This window comes from Sciurus vulgaris (assembly GCF_902686455.1).
Source record: "Sciurus vulgaris genome assembly, chromosome: 2".
Taxonomy (NCBI): Eukaryota; Metazoa; Chordata; class Mammalia; order Rodentia; family Sciuridae; genus Sciurus; species Sciurus vulgaris.
The window spans coordinates 43,530,268-43,548,504 of NC_136462.1; the positions used below are offsets into that span (position 1 = coordinate 43,530,268).

General features: G+C 38.0%; 1 protein-coding gene across 4 annotated transcripts in view; it reads left to right on the forward strand.

The window, feature by feature from the left end:
* CCDC175 (coiled-coil domain containing 175) overlaps window positions 1-18,237 on the forward strand; it is a 58,320-nt gene that overhangs the window by 39,429 nt on the left and 654 nt on the right. For all 4 annotated transcript variants that reach the window (XM_079128654.1, XM_079128655.1, XM_079128656.1 and 1 more), the window contains 7 exons: window positions 2,170-2,308; window positions 5,262-5,341; window positions 6,678-6,830; window positions 10,311-10,413; window positions 12,625-12,668; window positions 13,610-13,772; window positions 18,071-18,216. In XM_079128654.1, the coding sequence (XP_078984780.1) occupies window positions 2,170-2,308; window positions 5,262-5,341; window positions 6,678-6,830; window positions 10,311-10,413; window positions 12,625-12,668; window positions 13,610-13,772; window positions 18,071-18,165 (777 nt within the window). In that variant the 3' untranslated portion in view covers window positions 18,166-18,216. The remainder of the gene's footprint in view (window positions 1-2,169; window positions 2,309-5,261; window positions 5,342-6,677; window positions 6,831-10,310; window positions 10,414-12,624; window positions 12,669-13,609; window positions 13,773-18,070; window positions 18,217-18,237) is intronic.

Genomic DNA, 18,237 nt, shown 5'->3' on the forward strand with positions numbered 1-18,237 from the left:
CATAGAATCATAAATAAAGAACAAGGACCTTATTTAATATTATACTCAAGCTTATACAATGCAATTGGGCACGATAAGTAAAATAAATGTATAAGAATTTGCAAATGAAAATACAGATTACAAAACACAAGACCATCAACTGCAAAACTACCACAAAGAGACCTCCAGCCTGCACAATGGCAGACTGTGTTTCACTATGGGGCTGTGTCCATTCATGCCTAATTCACACGAGTCAAGGACTGATGGTAGCTTGCTATAGAGCAGTAGTGCTGTTTTCCTTTGATGATCACCATCAATAACCCTGGATGCAATGTAATACCACTTCTGTCTTTGGTCCAGTGTCATGAAGAGCCCGAAATGGAAAAAAAAAGTAATCTCAGAGTTTGATTTATGGAATCATTATTGGTTCCCTTGCCCTTAATGGGATCATTCTTCTCTTCAGCAGTAAGGTCTCTAAACCAATAGAGTCTAAAGTCACAAGGAAGGAGAGCACAACCACTAGGCTTAAGAGTGAGAAGTCCTACTACCCTTTGGGTCTCTGATCCACAAGTTCTAAGGAATTCAGTGCTGAACATTAATTGCTTGGTTTATAACATAAACTTACATAATATAAATTGGGAGGTAGTGTCTCCCAGGCAGTGCTGTAACTGACTCCTGTGTAGGCCAAGGGCCTCCACTCTAATTCTTCCTTCAGAGCCTCCACAGTTTTGTGCATCATTATCTTGCCTGCCATGTGCAGTACCATTGGATCTACTGGGTCCCACACATCAAGCAGGATTTGATCAGAGAAGCAGAGCCTCTAGGTTAGTGATTTACTATAAGATTTGATCTTCTGCAATGAACTTTCCTGGCTACAGAATCTCCACGGGCTGTCAGCTTTACATCTGGATGCTCAAATCTGAAGTCAGCAGGACAGGCACTTGGGAAGGAAAGACCAACAGGAAGAGGTCAAAAACTAGACAAATTGGGATTTGCAGGTTAAGCTGGAACCCATTAGCATGGACAGGAGCCTGCATGTTTTTTCTGTCTTCCTTGCCTCCAACTTCTTGAGATTGGGACTCCGCAGAAGCTAGAGTTCATCTTCACTGAACTAAATATACATGTGGCTCAGAAATCAGACACACGAGGAAGGAACTGAACAAGGTGTGGACTTGACTGGCTACCCTACTCCAACAACCTGAGCCCACAGACAAACAACAACTGAACTTGTCTTAAATGCACTGCACTTAGGACCCCACACCATGACATCACCCGAGGCATTAAATAAGCATGGTTTCTTGTCAGGGCAGCATTGGCAGCCCAAGCCGTGTGAAGGGGATGGAATTGAATGCACATACGTGTTTATAAGCCCAGGCTGCCCTATTTTTTTAGAGACTGTAGTATAAATAATAGATCAAGTTTCTTTACCTACTCAGTACTGCAGTTTGGAGAAATTCATTCCCACTTCCACATTATTCTTAAATTATGGTGTTTTATTTTCCTGTGTGCATTTTTATCTTTCTCTATTTATTCATAAGTATTATCATTATCATAAGTAATATCAATTCGGGAGGGGACATATCAGATCAGCACATCAATGTATTAAAATGAAACCAAGCTCTTCTATCAAAGAGATGTCTAAGCACTCCCTCTATAATTTGCGATAAGAAGCACAACTATTAATGCATTTGAAACTAAATAAAACTTGAGTTTGAGTAAGCAGGCATCTTTACATTTTGCTTTGGGCACTTTTATCTATTTGTTGTGATATTATATCCAATTGTTTCTAATCCTCTTCCCATATTTTACTTACATCCACATTCCTTACAACTTGTATATTATTTTGGTGCCCTTTTTTCATGAAATATGATCGACCAAGAGAATTTCTTCTCAAGTATGTTTTTGGTTGTGCATATGGTAGCAATAAAAATGTAACAGTAAAGATACAGAACTGAAGGATCTTTGGAGAGGCAATTGGATCCAATATCCTTACTTTATTATATATCCTTGCCAAAGAGTCAGTGAGTGAGACCACAAATATTTATTAACTGCCTACTGTATACCAGACACTGTTTTGTGAACCTTGCACTAGAAAACAGAGCTCTCCCCTTCAAAGAACTTCCATTCTATTCTAAATTGTTGGTAAATTCTCCAAAATCACACTTCTCACTAGCTTTATTTTCTTTAAAGAAATTATATGTTCAGGAAATACAAATTAAGAAAGAGACTGAAGAAGAACTAATTGAATGTATTCCACAACTTCAGGAAGCAGAAGAAGAGTATGAAATCAAATATAAAAAGTTAGAAGATCTCTATAGTATTTTTACAGGTACAAATGAAGTATTTGGTAATAAATTTCCATCCCAGGTTTCCTTTCAACCTAAAGAAGTCATGGTGAAATCCATCCGACATTTTCCATGTCTTTTACTCTCTATTTTCTCATTTTCCCCCTGCTCTCCTAAGTTTCTCTTCTCCATACCTTCTCCACAGGGTCTTACTGTTGCTGTTATCAAATGTTTTCTTTCTCTTCTAAAGACTATTTAAAATTAATAATTAGTCACTCACTGTATTATGTTGTTTCTTTCCATACTTATAAAGGTAAAATTGACTCCTGTAACAGCTACCACTTGGAGAAATTTTTTTTTTTGTTTCTTACTCTGAATTTGAAAATTATATATTATTTCTAGCTATGATTTTACATTTATCAATGTAAATGTGACTTTTTTCACTAACCTACACCTAAGGTAGAGATAGGTAAGAACTGCCTTGATCTGGGAGCTTAGTAGAAGATGCGAACTCTGTCTGCAAGTATGCATATTTTGCATTCTGTTACATAACCACACGTGGTTTAATATAAAAATAATTGTTTTCTCCACAAGAATTAGGTGTGATCATCTAATCCTGAACCCAGGTCCAAAATCATTCCAGAGGTTTGTCTCTTCTCTTGCATTTGAGGAGAAGAGAATCAATATCCAGGGAGTCCAAGCAGGTCTTTAAGCAGGAACCACTTCTAGAGCCTGTGTCTTATAGATAATGAGAGAAGGGGCATGCCAATCAACAGGCCAGGACCGAAAGTTTCAGAAAACACAGGAATGGGAGCAAAAAGCATCCACTGGGGTGGGAGTGGGAATGACCAGGTAACAAAAATAAACATGAGGTTAGGAATTAAAATAGCCTGTGTCAAAATGGGACACTAAGGAGGAAGCCCAATATGTTCAAATGTCAAGTAACAAATATTAAAAAATGAACAGTGATTATTGCCAACAGAAGTTTTTATAACTCTAAGAATAATAAGAAGGGCATAGATAATCAGTCCCCTTCCCATTTCTCAGTTGATTTTTTCACTTCTTGTCAGGTTTTCACTTAGTCAACTCAGCATAGGTTTTCCTGACCCTTTATGACTTTTAACCAGACTCACAATATGTATGTATTTCATTTCCAAATTTCTGTTTGCCCAACTTTTCCTCCTTTCCCCTTTTTGTAGTGGGTGTGGGACATAAGAAGTGCTCTGAGTTTAAAAGTGAGCAATACATTGCAAATACTGAATCTCTTAAGGTAAAGAAAAGAGAGAAGATGTTGAAAGCAAAGAAAAGAGGGGAAGACAGGAGAACAAAACAAGAGGGAGTGGAAAACCAATGTCTTCAGCACCTAGGAGAGAGCACCTGCCCCACTCCACTTAGAGACAGCCTGTGCAGGCTCAGTTCACACAGAGCACAGTGCCTGGGCTTTTAGTTAAATGTGTTGGATGAAACACAGGCACATATCTTTGCTCCTTCACAAAAAAAAAAAAAGTGTGTAAAAGATTTCTTTTAAAAGATGTTAAAAAATACTGAGATATTGACTGATATTTATTATCTGGTGATTATTCATTTGTATATTATCTGATAATAAATATCAATAAATTCTGGGAAAGTGTAATTGGATAAAGGTATTAGTGGAAATATGAATAGTCTGTGGCTACTGGGAAAGGAACCCATGGAAGGCAAAAAAAAAAAAAAAAAATTCTCTCTGCAGGATATAGGAAGTCTCAGGCCTAACCTTGGTACTATGAAGACCAACATGAGCCATGAGACTGGTTGGAAGGAAGTCTTTATGAAGAGTAGTTAGACCCCTCCCAAGTCAAATCTCCTCTCTGTGCAACTGACTGAGTGAATCTTCCTCCTCATGCTTGCAAAGAAATTGGACCAGATGCTTTCAAACTGCAGGGCATCAGATAGGGCTGAGGACAGAAGACAGTACTGTACCCAGACCCCCTTCCACAGCTCAGCCTGGTGAATGCTGCCAGCCAGCTGTGGCAGTTTCATGTTAAGAAACAGAAAAGTTTTGGGGAAAATTCAACATGGAGACACAAATTTATGGAAGAAACAGAAAAATAAAATTCCCCACATTAGAATATAAAGGAATCAGTTCTACTTTGACTAAGTTTGAAGAGAAACAACATACTATAGTGAATTACTAAATCCTGAGTTTAAATAGTCCTGAAAGAGAACAGGATTACTCTTCTGTCATCTCTTAGCCCACCCTGAAGAAGGAGACTGTTGGTGTGTTCCTCTAAGGAAACTGAAGAGTTCAGAGAGAAGCCCCACAAGAGATACTAGCATTCGAGCCTTCCAGAAATGATGGGTCCCTTCCTGATCACTGCTCACTGAAGCTCACACAGCAGGGAAATCTTTCAGTGTCTCACTCTTAAAAGGGATTAGACAAAGATCCTCTGAAATCTTAAGAATCCAGAGGGAAAGACAGAAACTGAAGATAGAAACAGAGAACTTGGTGAAAACATAGATAAGACAAAGAGCATATGAATGCTTTTAAAGAGAATATTCTTAGAAAAAGAAATATATTGCATTTATGAAAAAAGGAAAAGAATGCTAAAATGACAATTAGGGAATATAAAGAATGTTTAGTAATTAAGAAATGGTGTTGTTGTGGGTGTGGACGGGGTTTGTGGGCGTGAGAATAAGCATATTAGGTACCTTCCTTTAAGAAAGCAGAAAATGTTTTAAAAATTATAAATCAATAAATTCTGATAAGTATATTTTTAAAGAAAATTGAACCAAATACAGGAAGAAAGGACAAAAAAGTTTAAAAAATGGTTGATTCTGAAGAGTGAGACAGGCATAGGTACAGCATTGAGGCAGGGCTTGATTATACTTTATAATAGTATACTTATTATACTTTATAATAGTATTTGACTTTATAAACTAGGTACATGTCTTACTTTGGTTAATGTTATTTTAAGACCATTGTGAGTGGTTACTTTCTTTCTTTCTCTTTTTTAATAGCACGAAAACAGGAGGAGAAGTTAATATGCACTGGCATTACTCAGTTGACAAGAGAATTTTCAAGATACTTAGAAAATACGGTAGGATAGATGTATTCATTCTTCTTTTAAGACAATTCTGGCATATTCTGGCAGTATATTTACATGGCACCTTTAAAGTATTCATGATATCCACATTTCTTATACTTACTCTTTCAACGCCAATTTTTTTTTAATTTTGTTTTTGTTTTGGTACTGGGGATTGAACCCAGGGGGGCTTCACCACTGAAGCCATTTTTATTTTTTATTTTGAGACAGGATCTCACTAAGTTGCAGAGGGCTTCACTAAGAGGCTGAAGCTGGCTTTGAACTTGCAATCTTCCTGCCTCAGCCTGGCAAGCCACTGGAATTACAAGTGCACCCCACCACACCTGGCCAATGACAATGTTTTTGAATTTTGGTCATACTGTGTGTGCATGCATACATATTCACATGTGCATGTGTATACAGGCACACACATATACACATATGTAAGAGAGAGAGATACAACTAAGAACTAGCCAACAGGAGGGGAAAATCCAATTTTCTTCTTGATAAGGTGAAGACAGATTATACTTTTTAAGGATGAATGATGATTGGCAGAGGTTATGTGGGAGTGGATGCAATAGGAACAGGTGAAGAGGTATTTACTACCTATTAAGAATTTACAAGCAGTAGTCCATGATAAGTCATGTATATAAAATCAGTTAAATGAAAACAGAAACATCCTATTCTTTGAGGTACACTGATAACAAAAAGTAACTTGTAATATATTACAAAGAGAAACATGAGGGCTGGGGAGATAGCTCAGTTGGTAGAGTGCTTGCCGTGCAAGCACAAGGCCCTGGGTTTGATTCCCCAGCACCAAAAAAAAAAAAGAGAGAGAGAAACATGAAGGAGACAATTATAAGTTAAGTCTCCCATAAATACAGTTCTATTTTCTTAGTTAGGTGACTTTGGTGATGATTATGCATGAATAAAGACCAGGTGATTCGTAGCAGTATAACAACTGAGCACCAAAGAGAGAATTCAGTAGATAATTTTTAAAAATCCTTCAAGAAACATTAATTCTTTTTAAAAACCTCAATAAATTTCCCTCCTTTCTCCCATCTTTTTTTTTTTTTTTTTTCAGCCAGGCAGTCTTTCATACATCAAAGTATTTACTTTCTGTAAAGTTGTCTCCAGGTCTGGAGTTTTTAACATGATCTCTTTCCCAAAGTCCATGAATAAATTTTCATGAGTCATCTTTAGAGTTTGCAAGTTTTTCTAGGAAAAGATGTCTACAGTCTCAGCTCCAGGGATTAATTTAGAACCAAGCTCGATGATCTAGGTAGCCCAGTTTCCTGGTGCCCTGTTCTTTGAGTTCTGTGAGATAATTGTGGCTTTTATGTTTGAGCAGGAGAAAATGAAGCAGGAATTACAAAAATTACGAGATCTTGAAAGTGAGAAAGTCAGAGATCATTTTGAAATTCTAAAGAATTTAGAATATGAAATCTTTGTAAATGATCAAAAAGCAAACCTTTTACTCCTGGAAAATGAAAGATTAAAAAAAGTAAGTTCAAGAATGCCTCATTTTGCATAATGGCTCCCGTTGGCTTTTGGCTTCAGATCAATAATAATTGTGTGAGAAAAGAAGATAAGAGCTTTTAAAGCAAAGAATTAACAGTATCCAGGTATTTTTTACATCCTTCCAGTCACTATTCCCCTCTCCACAAGAGTAACAGTATTGGCTTCCAACACCACTGACTAGCTTTGCCTGGTTTTGGACTTTTGATGCCTAGAATGATACAGTATACACTCTTTAGCTTATACAGGTGTTTGTGAGGCTCATCCTGATTAGTTTGATATAGTTAGTTCTGTATAGTATTCCATTCTATGACTGTACCATATTTATATGCTCTATTGTGGATGGGTGTTTGCAGAGTTGCTGACTTTGGGTCATTACAGAGAGTGTTGCTAGGTACATCTGTGTACCTTTCTTTTTTCTTGGTGAACATATATACATGTTTCTTTTGGATATGATTCTTAGATGAATCTCAAGTGAAATTTCAGGGTCAGAAGGACACACATTTTCTACTTTACTACCGATCGGTGATCTCCCAAGAGCTTTGCACCAATTGCCACTCCTACCAGCAATGCACAACAACACCAATTGTTCTACGTTCTCACTAAAACCATCTCTCTTTCTTTCATGTGTTTAAGAATGGTTTCCCACTCTATTTTATTTTATTTTATTTTATTTGTGCAGGGGATTGAACCTAGGGTTTCATGCATGCTAGGCCAGTCTTCTACTACTGAACTAGCCCCCAGTCCCTTATCTTTTACAATTTAACCATTTTGTTGGATATGTAGCAAAGTCCGACTAATTTTCATGTTCCTGATGAGTGATGAAGCACCTATTCTTATGTTGCTGGGCACTTGGATAGCCTCCTTGGTAAAGTAGCTGTTCAAACTTTTCCCCCCATTTTTAAAAATTATCTGTTTCATATTGATTGTAGTTCTTTTTATAGCAAATGAATTTGTTTATCTGACCCCTACAATTAAAGTCTCAATCTCAAAAGATCAAGTTTTACTCATTTATACTTGATTCTTTTTTTTTTTTTTTTTTTTTTTTGAGGCTCTGGGGATTTGAACCCAGGGCCTTGTGCATGCAAGGCATGCACTCTGCCAGCTGAGCTATATCCCCAACTCTCATTTATACTTGATTTGCTGATTTTAATGTGTTCAAATATTATGCCTAAAAATCAGATACATGCCACTGAATTTTAATACTTCAAATTGATACATCCAATGAATGAATGAATGAATATATTGTCTATATATAGTGTATACACAAATAAATTTTAAAGTGTTTAGGCTTCAATATTTCATATTCTGTGACAAAACAGTAACAAAAAGTTGAGTGATTTTCTCTAATTTGAATACCTGGATTAGAGTTTGTTATTCTTTGATGAAACTGATTTTGGGCAGCTCACCTAACTTGTGAGCTTCATTTTCGTCCTCTTAAAATAGGAATAACTCCTAACTTACAAAGTGAATGTTACTTCTTTGTAAACTGATGGCACAAAAGAAATGCATTTTTTTTTCAAAAAAACATTTTTTTTTTTCAGTAAGCCATAATGATCTTCAAGGTCAGGGTCTATCCCAAATGTGTTTTGCACAATGCCTTGCATGTTGGAGGGATTCAGTCTCATTCAATATTCACAATAACCACATAAAGCAGATGATATATTATGTCCCTTTTATATATGAGGAAAAAGAGGTTCTACATTTTTTTAAACTTTTTAGTAGCTAGAAGAAAATACAAAACACTCAGCCCTACAGCAGTAAGATGGTAAGGGAAAGTGATGCACTATTGTCAAGTGCAATGGCATTGGGAAATTCCTTCACCTCTCCGGGAAATTTTTCTCATCTGTTAGATGACGATTGTTATCCTACCTTGTGCCTCTTGTTTTCTTGGTGAATTAAAATGGCATAATAAGTACTAATGTACTTTGAAAGGGAACTGTGCTCCAAAGAGCCAAAATATGAACCATCACCAATAACCACACACATGCAACATACCCCTGTTCTTCTAGCCTTTGAAAGAAACTCAAGAGGCATTTCATCCACCCGTGGAAATATTTGGCGAGACTCTCTGGCCATCAAAATGGTAATGGTATTAATTATTCATCAAAAGAATTGGAACTGTTACTGCTATTTTGTCAATAGGTGACCAAATGATGCCTATATGAAAGACCGTGTTTGGGTTCAGTAACCATCTACTAGACTGGGATGACCCTGTGCTACTGTCATACTCACTCACCCCTCTGTTTTGCTGAGCATGTCCCTTTACTTTAAATAACCACTGAGTTCCAGGCATTTGGCAAAGGATAGTGAATGAGTAAGATTCTGCCTTTAAGAAGCTCCTAATCTAGCTGAAGAGATGCACATATAAGTGGATAATTACAATTCATATGCAACAGCGTGGACAGGGTCCAGATAGGTCGCTAGAGTTAAAGCACCAAACCACACCATGTTAGGAGTTCAGAGGAGAAGTCTTCTGGGTATCATTAACACAGAGGCAGGATTTACACATGGAAGATCTCTTCAGGGTCAGTGTGTTGAATGGATCAGTGAGCTGTGTACAGGGCACTGGAGAAAGCAATTTGGAAGGCATAAACTGCAGAAGAGGAGATCAAAGAGGGACCAAGAAGGGATAGTTCTGGGAGAAACGGGAAAGTCCAGCTTAACCAGGCTGACAATCTTCCTGTTCAAAGAGGGACAGAAATGAGACTTGGGACTTGGCTTAATGTGGCTTTCACTTTAGTTTACTACAAGCAGGCAAGCCACCCAGCGTGTCACAAAATCAAATATACATAGGTAGACTCTAATCCATGGTTATAAACAGTCCTGTGCAACATTCTCATGTTCACCCCTTCAATTTCTAAGAATTTTATTCATAATTTATAGTATTTGCCTGTTTCTCTCCTGAAACTGGGCCAAGTGCCAAATATTTAACCCAAAGCCCATATTTTTAGAATTCCTAGAAACTCTAGAGTTTTAAACTTCTGAGCATTGGGAGGTCAGAATAGAAAAACCATGATTTTATTTACCCAGACTACTACCACCACCATCGCATAATCTAATGAAACCTCTCAATCAAGTGGGCAATTCCATGGGGTCTTCTGTCTCAATAATTACTGACTTGTGACACTTGCTGCACACACATTTTGCATAAGGAACGTGTGTGTGTGTGTGTGTGTGTGTGTGTGTGTGTGTTTGTATACATGTGCATTCAAACATCTCTTAATTTCTTATTTTGGCAAATTAAATTCAGAACAGCATGTTTATTGGGTGCTGAAATACTTGGTAGAAAGCAGGATCCCTCCACAGATGGAAGCCTGGAAAAGGGCACTCACCACTGTCACCCCCACACATAGAAGAGTTGGTGTCACAGAGAAGGAATCAACACGTGTGCCACATAACTACCTGGATATTTAACCCACAGTAACTAAACTGCTAAAAGCAATCACATGCCTTTCATTTTCAGTATATTTCATATATGAAGAACAACGTAGAGAAATACAGAAAAGGCCAAGAAGACCTCACACACAACTTAAGTAATGTGTCTTGGGAACTGATAACTCAGCACAGTAAGTAACATGCCATGGGTATTCCTTGCACATAAAGTTTTTGTTTCGTTGAAATCGATTTTATAAGTTTGCTTATAATAAAGTGTACCTATTTTAGGTGTAATGAGTTTTGGCAAATGTACCTAACTGAAACCACTACCTCCACAGTGAGATGCAGAAATTTTCATCATTGCAACATTTGCCTTGTATCCCTTCACACTTGATCTCCCACTCCCATCACCAAATCCTGGAAACCATTATCTGCTTTCTCACACTAATAATAAATCAAATAATAGAGTTTGCACACATTTGTACCTAGATTCTTGGACTAAGCAAAATGTGCTCTAAGATTTGTTCAGATAGTTCCTTGTCTCATTAGTTTACTTATAGCTGTATGCTAGTAGTCCATTGTATAGATATACCATAGTTTGTTTATCCATCCACCAATTAAAGGACACTCAGTTTAGAGTTATTATTAATGAAACAGCTGTGACCATTTGTTGATAAGTATTTTTGTGGATATGTTTTTCTTTTCCTCTTGGGTAAATACCTAGGTGTCAAATTGCTGGCTTATATGTTTAGCATATGATTGCCTTTTAAGAAACTGCCAATTTTCATTGAAGTACAAAATGGTTGTACCCATTTTTTATTTCACTAGCGATGTAGAAGAATTCCCATTGCTCCACATCCACCAACACTTAAAATTTCCAGAACACTTTAAAGTGTTCACATTTTAACCATTTTAATAAGTATGGAATGGCATTTTATTGTGGTTTTAATTTGCTTTTCCTTATGAATAATGTTATCAAATATCATTTCAGGTGTATTTTTGGCCATTTGTGTGCCATCTTTTGTGAAGTGTCTTGAACCAACCAGTTGTCTTTTGCAGCATAACAATTATCACAGACCTAGTGGCTTAAGACAGATCATTACTTTGCTCACAAATTGGCAATTTGCTCAGAGTTTGGAGAAAACTCATGTCTGCTCTGCAAGCATCAGCTGGCACAGCTCAAAGGCTGTGGAGAGTGCAACAGTGGGGAACTGGAATCATCTAAGGACCCATTCATTGATGTGTCTGAAGTTGATGCTGGCTCTCAACTAAATCTCAGTGAATCGCCAGTTGGCCAGAACACCTCCTTGTGACCTCTGCATATAGCTGCCTGGCTCCAAAGCAAGCATCCCAAGAGAACAAAGCAGAAGTTTTATGACCTATGCTCAGAAGTCAGAGTGTTACTGCCACATTACTGTCAGTGTTAAGGCAGTTACCCAGTACAAGGGAAAGGGGCACCAACTCCACCCCTCACTGGGAGGAGTATCAGCATCATGTTGGAGAGGGAGCAGGTGGAATGGGATGTATTGTGGGGCCATATTTGGAAACTGCAATCTGCTATGTGTCCTATTCAAGTCTTTTAGGATTAATGCCTAAGACATTTTTGCCTATCCCAAGATCTTGAAGAGCTTTTAGTTTAATATGTTAGTATTTTACAGCTTTTGGTTTAGCTGTTCCCAGGACCACCCACAGGCTTAATGGTTAGTTAGAAAGATCCACAGGACTCAGAGGCTGTTATAATTATTGTTATTACAGTAAAAAATAAATAAATAAATAAACACACACACTGTGAAATCAGCAAAGGGAAAAAGCATGCAAGGCAACATGTGGAGGGAAACAGGTCTAAGCTTCCAGTGTCCTCTCCTGGGGCATTGTCTGAATGCACTTCATTTCCCCAGTAAGAACATGTGGCCACACATGTAGAGTGTTGCCTGGGTTGAGATATCCACGGTGTCTATCAAGGGGTCCGTCATGGAGGTATACAGTGCTCATGTGACCAGCCTCCACAGCCCAGATGGCTCCTGAGAGGCCTCCATGATATTTTTCAGGCTATGCTGTTCATGTAGAAAATTGCCTCCATGGAGCTTTGATTACTAAACCAATTTCCTATTCCTGGAATAAAGTCCACTGGTTCAAAGGCTTTTGTTGGTTTTATCTGTTGCTGAATCCAGTTTGCTAATCTTGGTGCAGCTTTTTGTATCTGTGTACAAAACTCCCCTGCCCTGCTTGCGCTATGGGTCTGAAAAGAGGCAGTGGGAGAGCAAGTCTGATCCAATTATTCTGTCATTTTGGACACAGAAAATTCCAGATAGAAATACTTCTTGAAAAATAAAAACAAACACTAGCTTTATTAAAATGTTCAAATTGGTTCAGTAACCAATGTATTTTTAAATCTATTTCAGCACGTTATGTAGATTTGTGGACAGAATTTCAGGCCACAGTTAAGGTGAGCATTTTTTTTTTTTGTACGTGTTTGATGCCTCCATAAGTAACATATTTCCAGAAATGTTCACCTATGGAATAAATGTATATGTGCATACATACATGTATGTGTGTCTGTAAGGATAAGAGTTCAAGATTACAGGAGAGTGACAGAGCTGGTGTGACTATCACATCCTGAAAGGTATCCGTTGTGCCAAATGTCACTATGAAATCTTAATCCTTACTATCTTCCAATACTACCACTCAGTTAAAGAGGAAAGACTTTTCTTTCCTTCTTTCTGCCTCTCCTCTCCTCTCCTCTCTTTCCTTCCTTCTTTCTTCCTTTCTTTCTCTTGCAAGCTCCGATGGAGCACATTTTGTTCGAGGACAAAGTTGTCAGTTCCAAGCTCCAGCACTCTTCAGTTTTACCAGTCATGGGACACCCCCACACCTCCCCACTCTAGTGGCAGGTAGGCTGGGATTTAAATTCAGGCTCTGCTCCTTTCTAAACATTTAAAGTTGACATAAAAATCCTTGTTTAACAAACAAAACATTGAATAAAGTATTGATGTCTGTTTTGAGATGAAGCTACAGAGGCTCAGAGTTGAAGTAACTTGCTCAAGACCAAGTCATGAATTGGGGGGGGGGGGGGAGTTTAAAACTCAGATCCTGCCTGATTCCAAAGTTTTCTCTTAATTTTTACCTCCTCTGCAGTGCTATACTGAATTTTTATGCCACCACTACCACTAAAAATTCTAAGCTCGGTAAGCATTCCATTAAATCTTCTCATTTGAGAGTCCATTTCTCTGAGCTCTTTTACAGAACTTTGTGAATCAGCTGTCTATACACTCACTCATATTGCATTCTGCATGTGTAATCCTTTTGTTTTGGACAGAATTCATTCAGGATGTGTGTTATTTTGTTGCAATTTATATTCACATAACCCCCAAATGCTATCTCTTTAAGGACTTGGTGCACAACGGTGAAGAGATCTTGCATGAAATCCAAAATCTAATGAACAAACTGCAAGAAAGAGATAAAAAAATTGAAACCCTCAATAGTTGGATAGAAGGGAATATTGAAGAACTGCGTTCTCTTATGAACCAAGAATCACCAACAGACCTTCTTAGTAAGCAACAGCTTAGTTCTTCTGGTGATAACGCCCTGATATTTCACTGTAGCTGGTAACATCAAAAGAGGCAAACAAGGGTGCCAAGTAACTCATCCCCAATAATGTCACAAACACCCAACTGAACATTGATACTAGCTTTTAGGTTGAATGCAGCAGTATAAAAGTACTTCCAATTCTTTCTTCCATTCAGAAGAATTTTCTAGATAACTGAATCTTAACTTCCTTATGACTTTTTAAAAGCACTTTTAAACAACATGTTTTTCAGAGAAGTTCTTTTTAAACTGATTAAACACATCCTTGTCTTCTTAAATAGAAGAAATTGAATATAATTCCCCCTTTTCTTCCTGAACTGAATTTAGCATTGAAAACAGCAAATGCTGCCTTCTCTGAAAAGTCTTCTTAACATGTCCTGCCTAGGTTGTTTGCCTCTAAGCAAGCAGCCCAGTCTCTCCAGTGGCATATCAGCTTCATCTTCAATCTCCGAAGGCCCCAGAGCTCTGTCCCAAGGGCTGCGGTGAGAAGTGGAGGTGAAACCTTGCACCAGCACAATCCAGGGGTCCCAGGGGCAGAGACACTTGGAAAGGCATGACAGGTGCAGTGAACTAGGAAGAAGGAAGAACAAGGTATAAAGGAGAGCTGGGGTGATGAAAGAAAATAGCATCGTCTGGCAAATGTAGAGCTCTATGATGTTATTCAGGCTTGACTTTAAGGAGCATAACCACTAGATAAGCTATATTAAAGGTAGGCTCTAGAAAGTGAAATGGGACAAAAATAGAATGAGAGAAAGTGATAGGATTAAAAACAGCATGTGGTAATTCTGGGGCCTTTGCTTGACAGGAAACACTGTTTCAGTAACCAGTGACTTATGTGGGTCACCTTCCCATCAGCTGTTCCAGTGGTCCTTGGGGAGCCTGGGAATGTTTATGATGTCTAAGTGTATAAGGGATCCCTGGTGGATCTTGCTTCTCTTTGCATTTCCTTGACTAGGCCGGGCCATCCCAGTCCCCGTACGTCAGGTAATTTAAAGAGCTAAATAATTTCTAGGTGTCAGATAGTCCACAGGACAGGTTAATTTATCTCCTGATCACATTGGAGCACTCTCTTGTTTCTCCAAATGGAGTTCAAGGCTTATATGTTAAGAATCGGCTATGATGTAGACTCAAGGTCATAGATTCTACTTCTAGGGCAGCTGATGCTCTGCAAAGTGGGGGTATAAGGATTAAAACATACACAGGAAGCAGATGTTATATTCGTTGTCCTTCTAAATTTTTACTTTTGTCTCTCTCTACATATATGTACATATATATATAGATATAGATATAAGAGTATAAATAACTTGGCCCGCATGTCATACATGAAAGGGCAAAGGAATTTGAAGATCAATGACCTGAATCTCCCATGATCAAAATTAGCATCACCAAACCCTGGAGGTTGAAGACAGTCTAGAGACTACTGAAAACTGGCAAAATTAAAACTTGGAGTTTTTTTAGTTTTGAACTCCTCCCTATATTCTTAGTTGCTTACCATTTTCTAGATGTTAAGAACGTTGTGAAGATTCCTGGGCAAATCTATTGTCTGCTGTAGGGGTTAGTAGTACTATGGCCTGGGACCAAACCAGCCCCACTCCTGTCTCCCTGAGGTCCAGAACTAAGAGTGAGTTTTATACCTTTAAATGGTTGAAAGAACCAAAAAGAATAATGTTTCGTGGCATCATAAAATTATATGAAATTCATACTTCTGTGTCCATACATTTTATAGACACATAACCACACTCAGAGAGGCTGACCTAAAATATTCACTATTTGGCCCTGGACGGGAGAAGGTTCCCAACCCCTGAACTACGTGTTCTTCTTTGGTTACTCAGAGAGGCTCACAGTGAGCTCTGTTGGCAACATGGCGGGCCCTAAGGATCACATAGGCAGAGACAGGGGAGAATAAAGGCTTTGTTCTAGGCCACACAAAGATGATGAGCAAAGTGTTAAGCAATGACCAATCCAGGTAAAATAAAATTTTCATTGAAAATGAAATTCAGAATTTCAACTTAAAATTCAGTACTATTTGTAGTCAATGAAATATTGATAATTGGGCATACAGATACTTGAAATTTCTCCTGTTTTTTAGGTTTCACCTTACATATTACTGCTATTGCTAAACTATATTCACAAGTATTTACGGAGTGCCCGTTTTGTGCCAAACTGTTAAGACACCTGGGTTATAATGGTGAATGAAACAAATACAGTCCCTGCCCAAATGGAACTCACAGTCCAGTACAGAGGCTGACAAACTTTTCCTGTAAGAGGCCAGATAATGATTTTTGGTTTTGCTAGCCATGAGATCACCGTATCCACTGCTTACCTCTCCCACTGTAGCAGAATTACCCTTGAGATGTAACTTGTCCACCTTAGTACAACGGAAGAATCAGGAATTGCATAGATACATATAAAATCCCAAGTGTACTGAAGGTGGGGCAGAAGTGTGAAAGAACCTAGGAGGGAGATAAGCTCTTTGAGGAATCAGGAATCAGGGGAGAGATCTCTGAGGAACTGGAGATGGAGCTGAGATCTGAAGTTTCTGGCTTCCCATAGATCTTCTTAGCTCTACTTCTGGGGCACTGGTGTGCAGGCTTTGGGGTAAGGTGGACCTAGGCTTGAATACCTGTTCTGCTTCTTATGATGTTATTTTAACCCCTGCTCCTCAGTGTCCCCAGTTATAAAATAATTTGGTGATAATTAACAAGAGCTATAAAACATCAAACCCATAATAGTCAACTTATTAGATCTTTGAAATCTACCACCCTCCTGGGGAAAGAGTAAAACTTGACCCTTGGATTACATGATCATCTCTGAGCCACCTACAATCTAGCTTTTGAATATTCCCTGTTGAATTGCTTCTCCCATCGACGGATTTCTCTTGAAGACCTTGATCTCTCCCACGGTAATAAATAACCTGCTCTCTTCTGTCTGAACACAAGATGTCACTGCAGCCCTGTAGATCCTGCCTTCCTTTATGATCACTGGGATGGCTTCATTACAGTATCGGGTGCCCTCGGCCTGGCACCAGACCAGATGTTGCAGTGACAAAGTTGAATCAGACTCAGGCCCTGAACCTTGAAGTGCACACCTTGTGAAAATCAGACAAGCGAGATTAGAATAAGGTGGATCTCTTCTATTACATGGTTAAGGGAGGATAAAACTCTTTAAGTATTATTGGGTTTGGGGAGCAAATAGGTGTCTTCTGGAAGGATTAGCACAGACACAGGCTGGCCAAGAACTATCAGTAGCTTGGCTGCATAGGGAGCAGCTAGGGGTGCCAGTTTGTCCATTCATACAACTGTCAATTATCTTTTAGTGATTGTGATAGAAAATTATACAATTCTGTATACTTTGAGTATTTAATTTTGGAAAAGAACCCATTTATAATTTTATAATTATAGAAGAATCAAATCTGGGGGGAGAAAAAAAACAAAATCACATGCCCAGTAATTGTCAAAGTTCTTCTGGAAAAATTAAGAACTAAACAATAGCGATTAGACCAGTGATTTTCAAAACATTAAAATCATATGGAAGTTTGAAAAAAATCTGAGGCTCAGGATGCACCCCAAGCCAATTCAACATGAATATCTGGAGGTGGGACCAGACATGTTTAAAAACTGCAGTTTCAATGTCTTACAAACCTATACATTTAGACAACTGTATAATAATGCAGTTACTAAACTTACCAATTGACCCAAATTGGCCCAAATTAATCAAGAAAACATTTTGACATTTGAAGTATTCAGGACTGGTTAACAAAATTATTACCATACCCCAAGCAGCAAGAAAGGCAATATACTACAAGCTCCTAAGTTGAACTTGACACAGCTGAGCAAGGACATTTGTTTTGTATATTTTTAATGATCATGTTTTCCAAATTATTTAGTAATATCAGGAACCACAGTGGTTCTGAATTCTAATAGGATTGTTTTAATGAAAGCAAATTTAAAATGCAGATATTCCTGAAATTCTTCGCCTCTGAGGAACTGTAATAATTTCTTGCAGGATTTCTCCTTTTGCACACACATTTTTCTGTTATAACAAGATATCTTAAAAGATGACTGTTAAAATAGCCTCAAATACAGTGGGACCTGAAAATACAGTCCCGGTAATCAGATTCTTGGTAACCCCCTGCCACATACTCAGTTACATAATTTTCCAGTTGAGGATTCTTTGGGCAACTTGGAATTTTTATGTACACTAATAATCTCCAAACCTGTATAAAATACAAATAGAATTAAAATTTTATTTTTATTCCTACAGAAAAGAAGAAACAGAAGCATACGAAAAGAGTCCATTCCCAAGCCTCTAAATGTACTAGGGGAAAGGCATTAACAAAGAATAACTCATCAAAATAACTGAAGGACACAATTGCTGTAAATTTGAAAGGCAAAAACAAAACCACAGAAGTGAGTTCACTTATTTTCTTA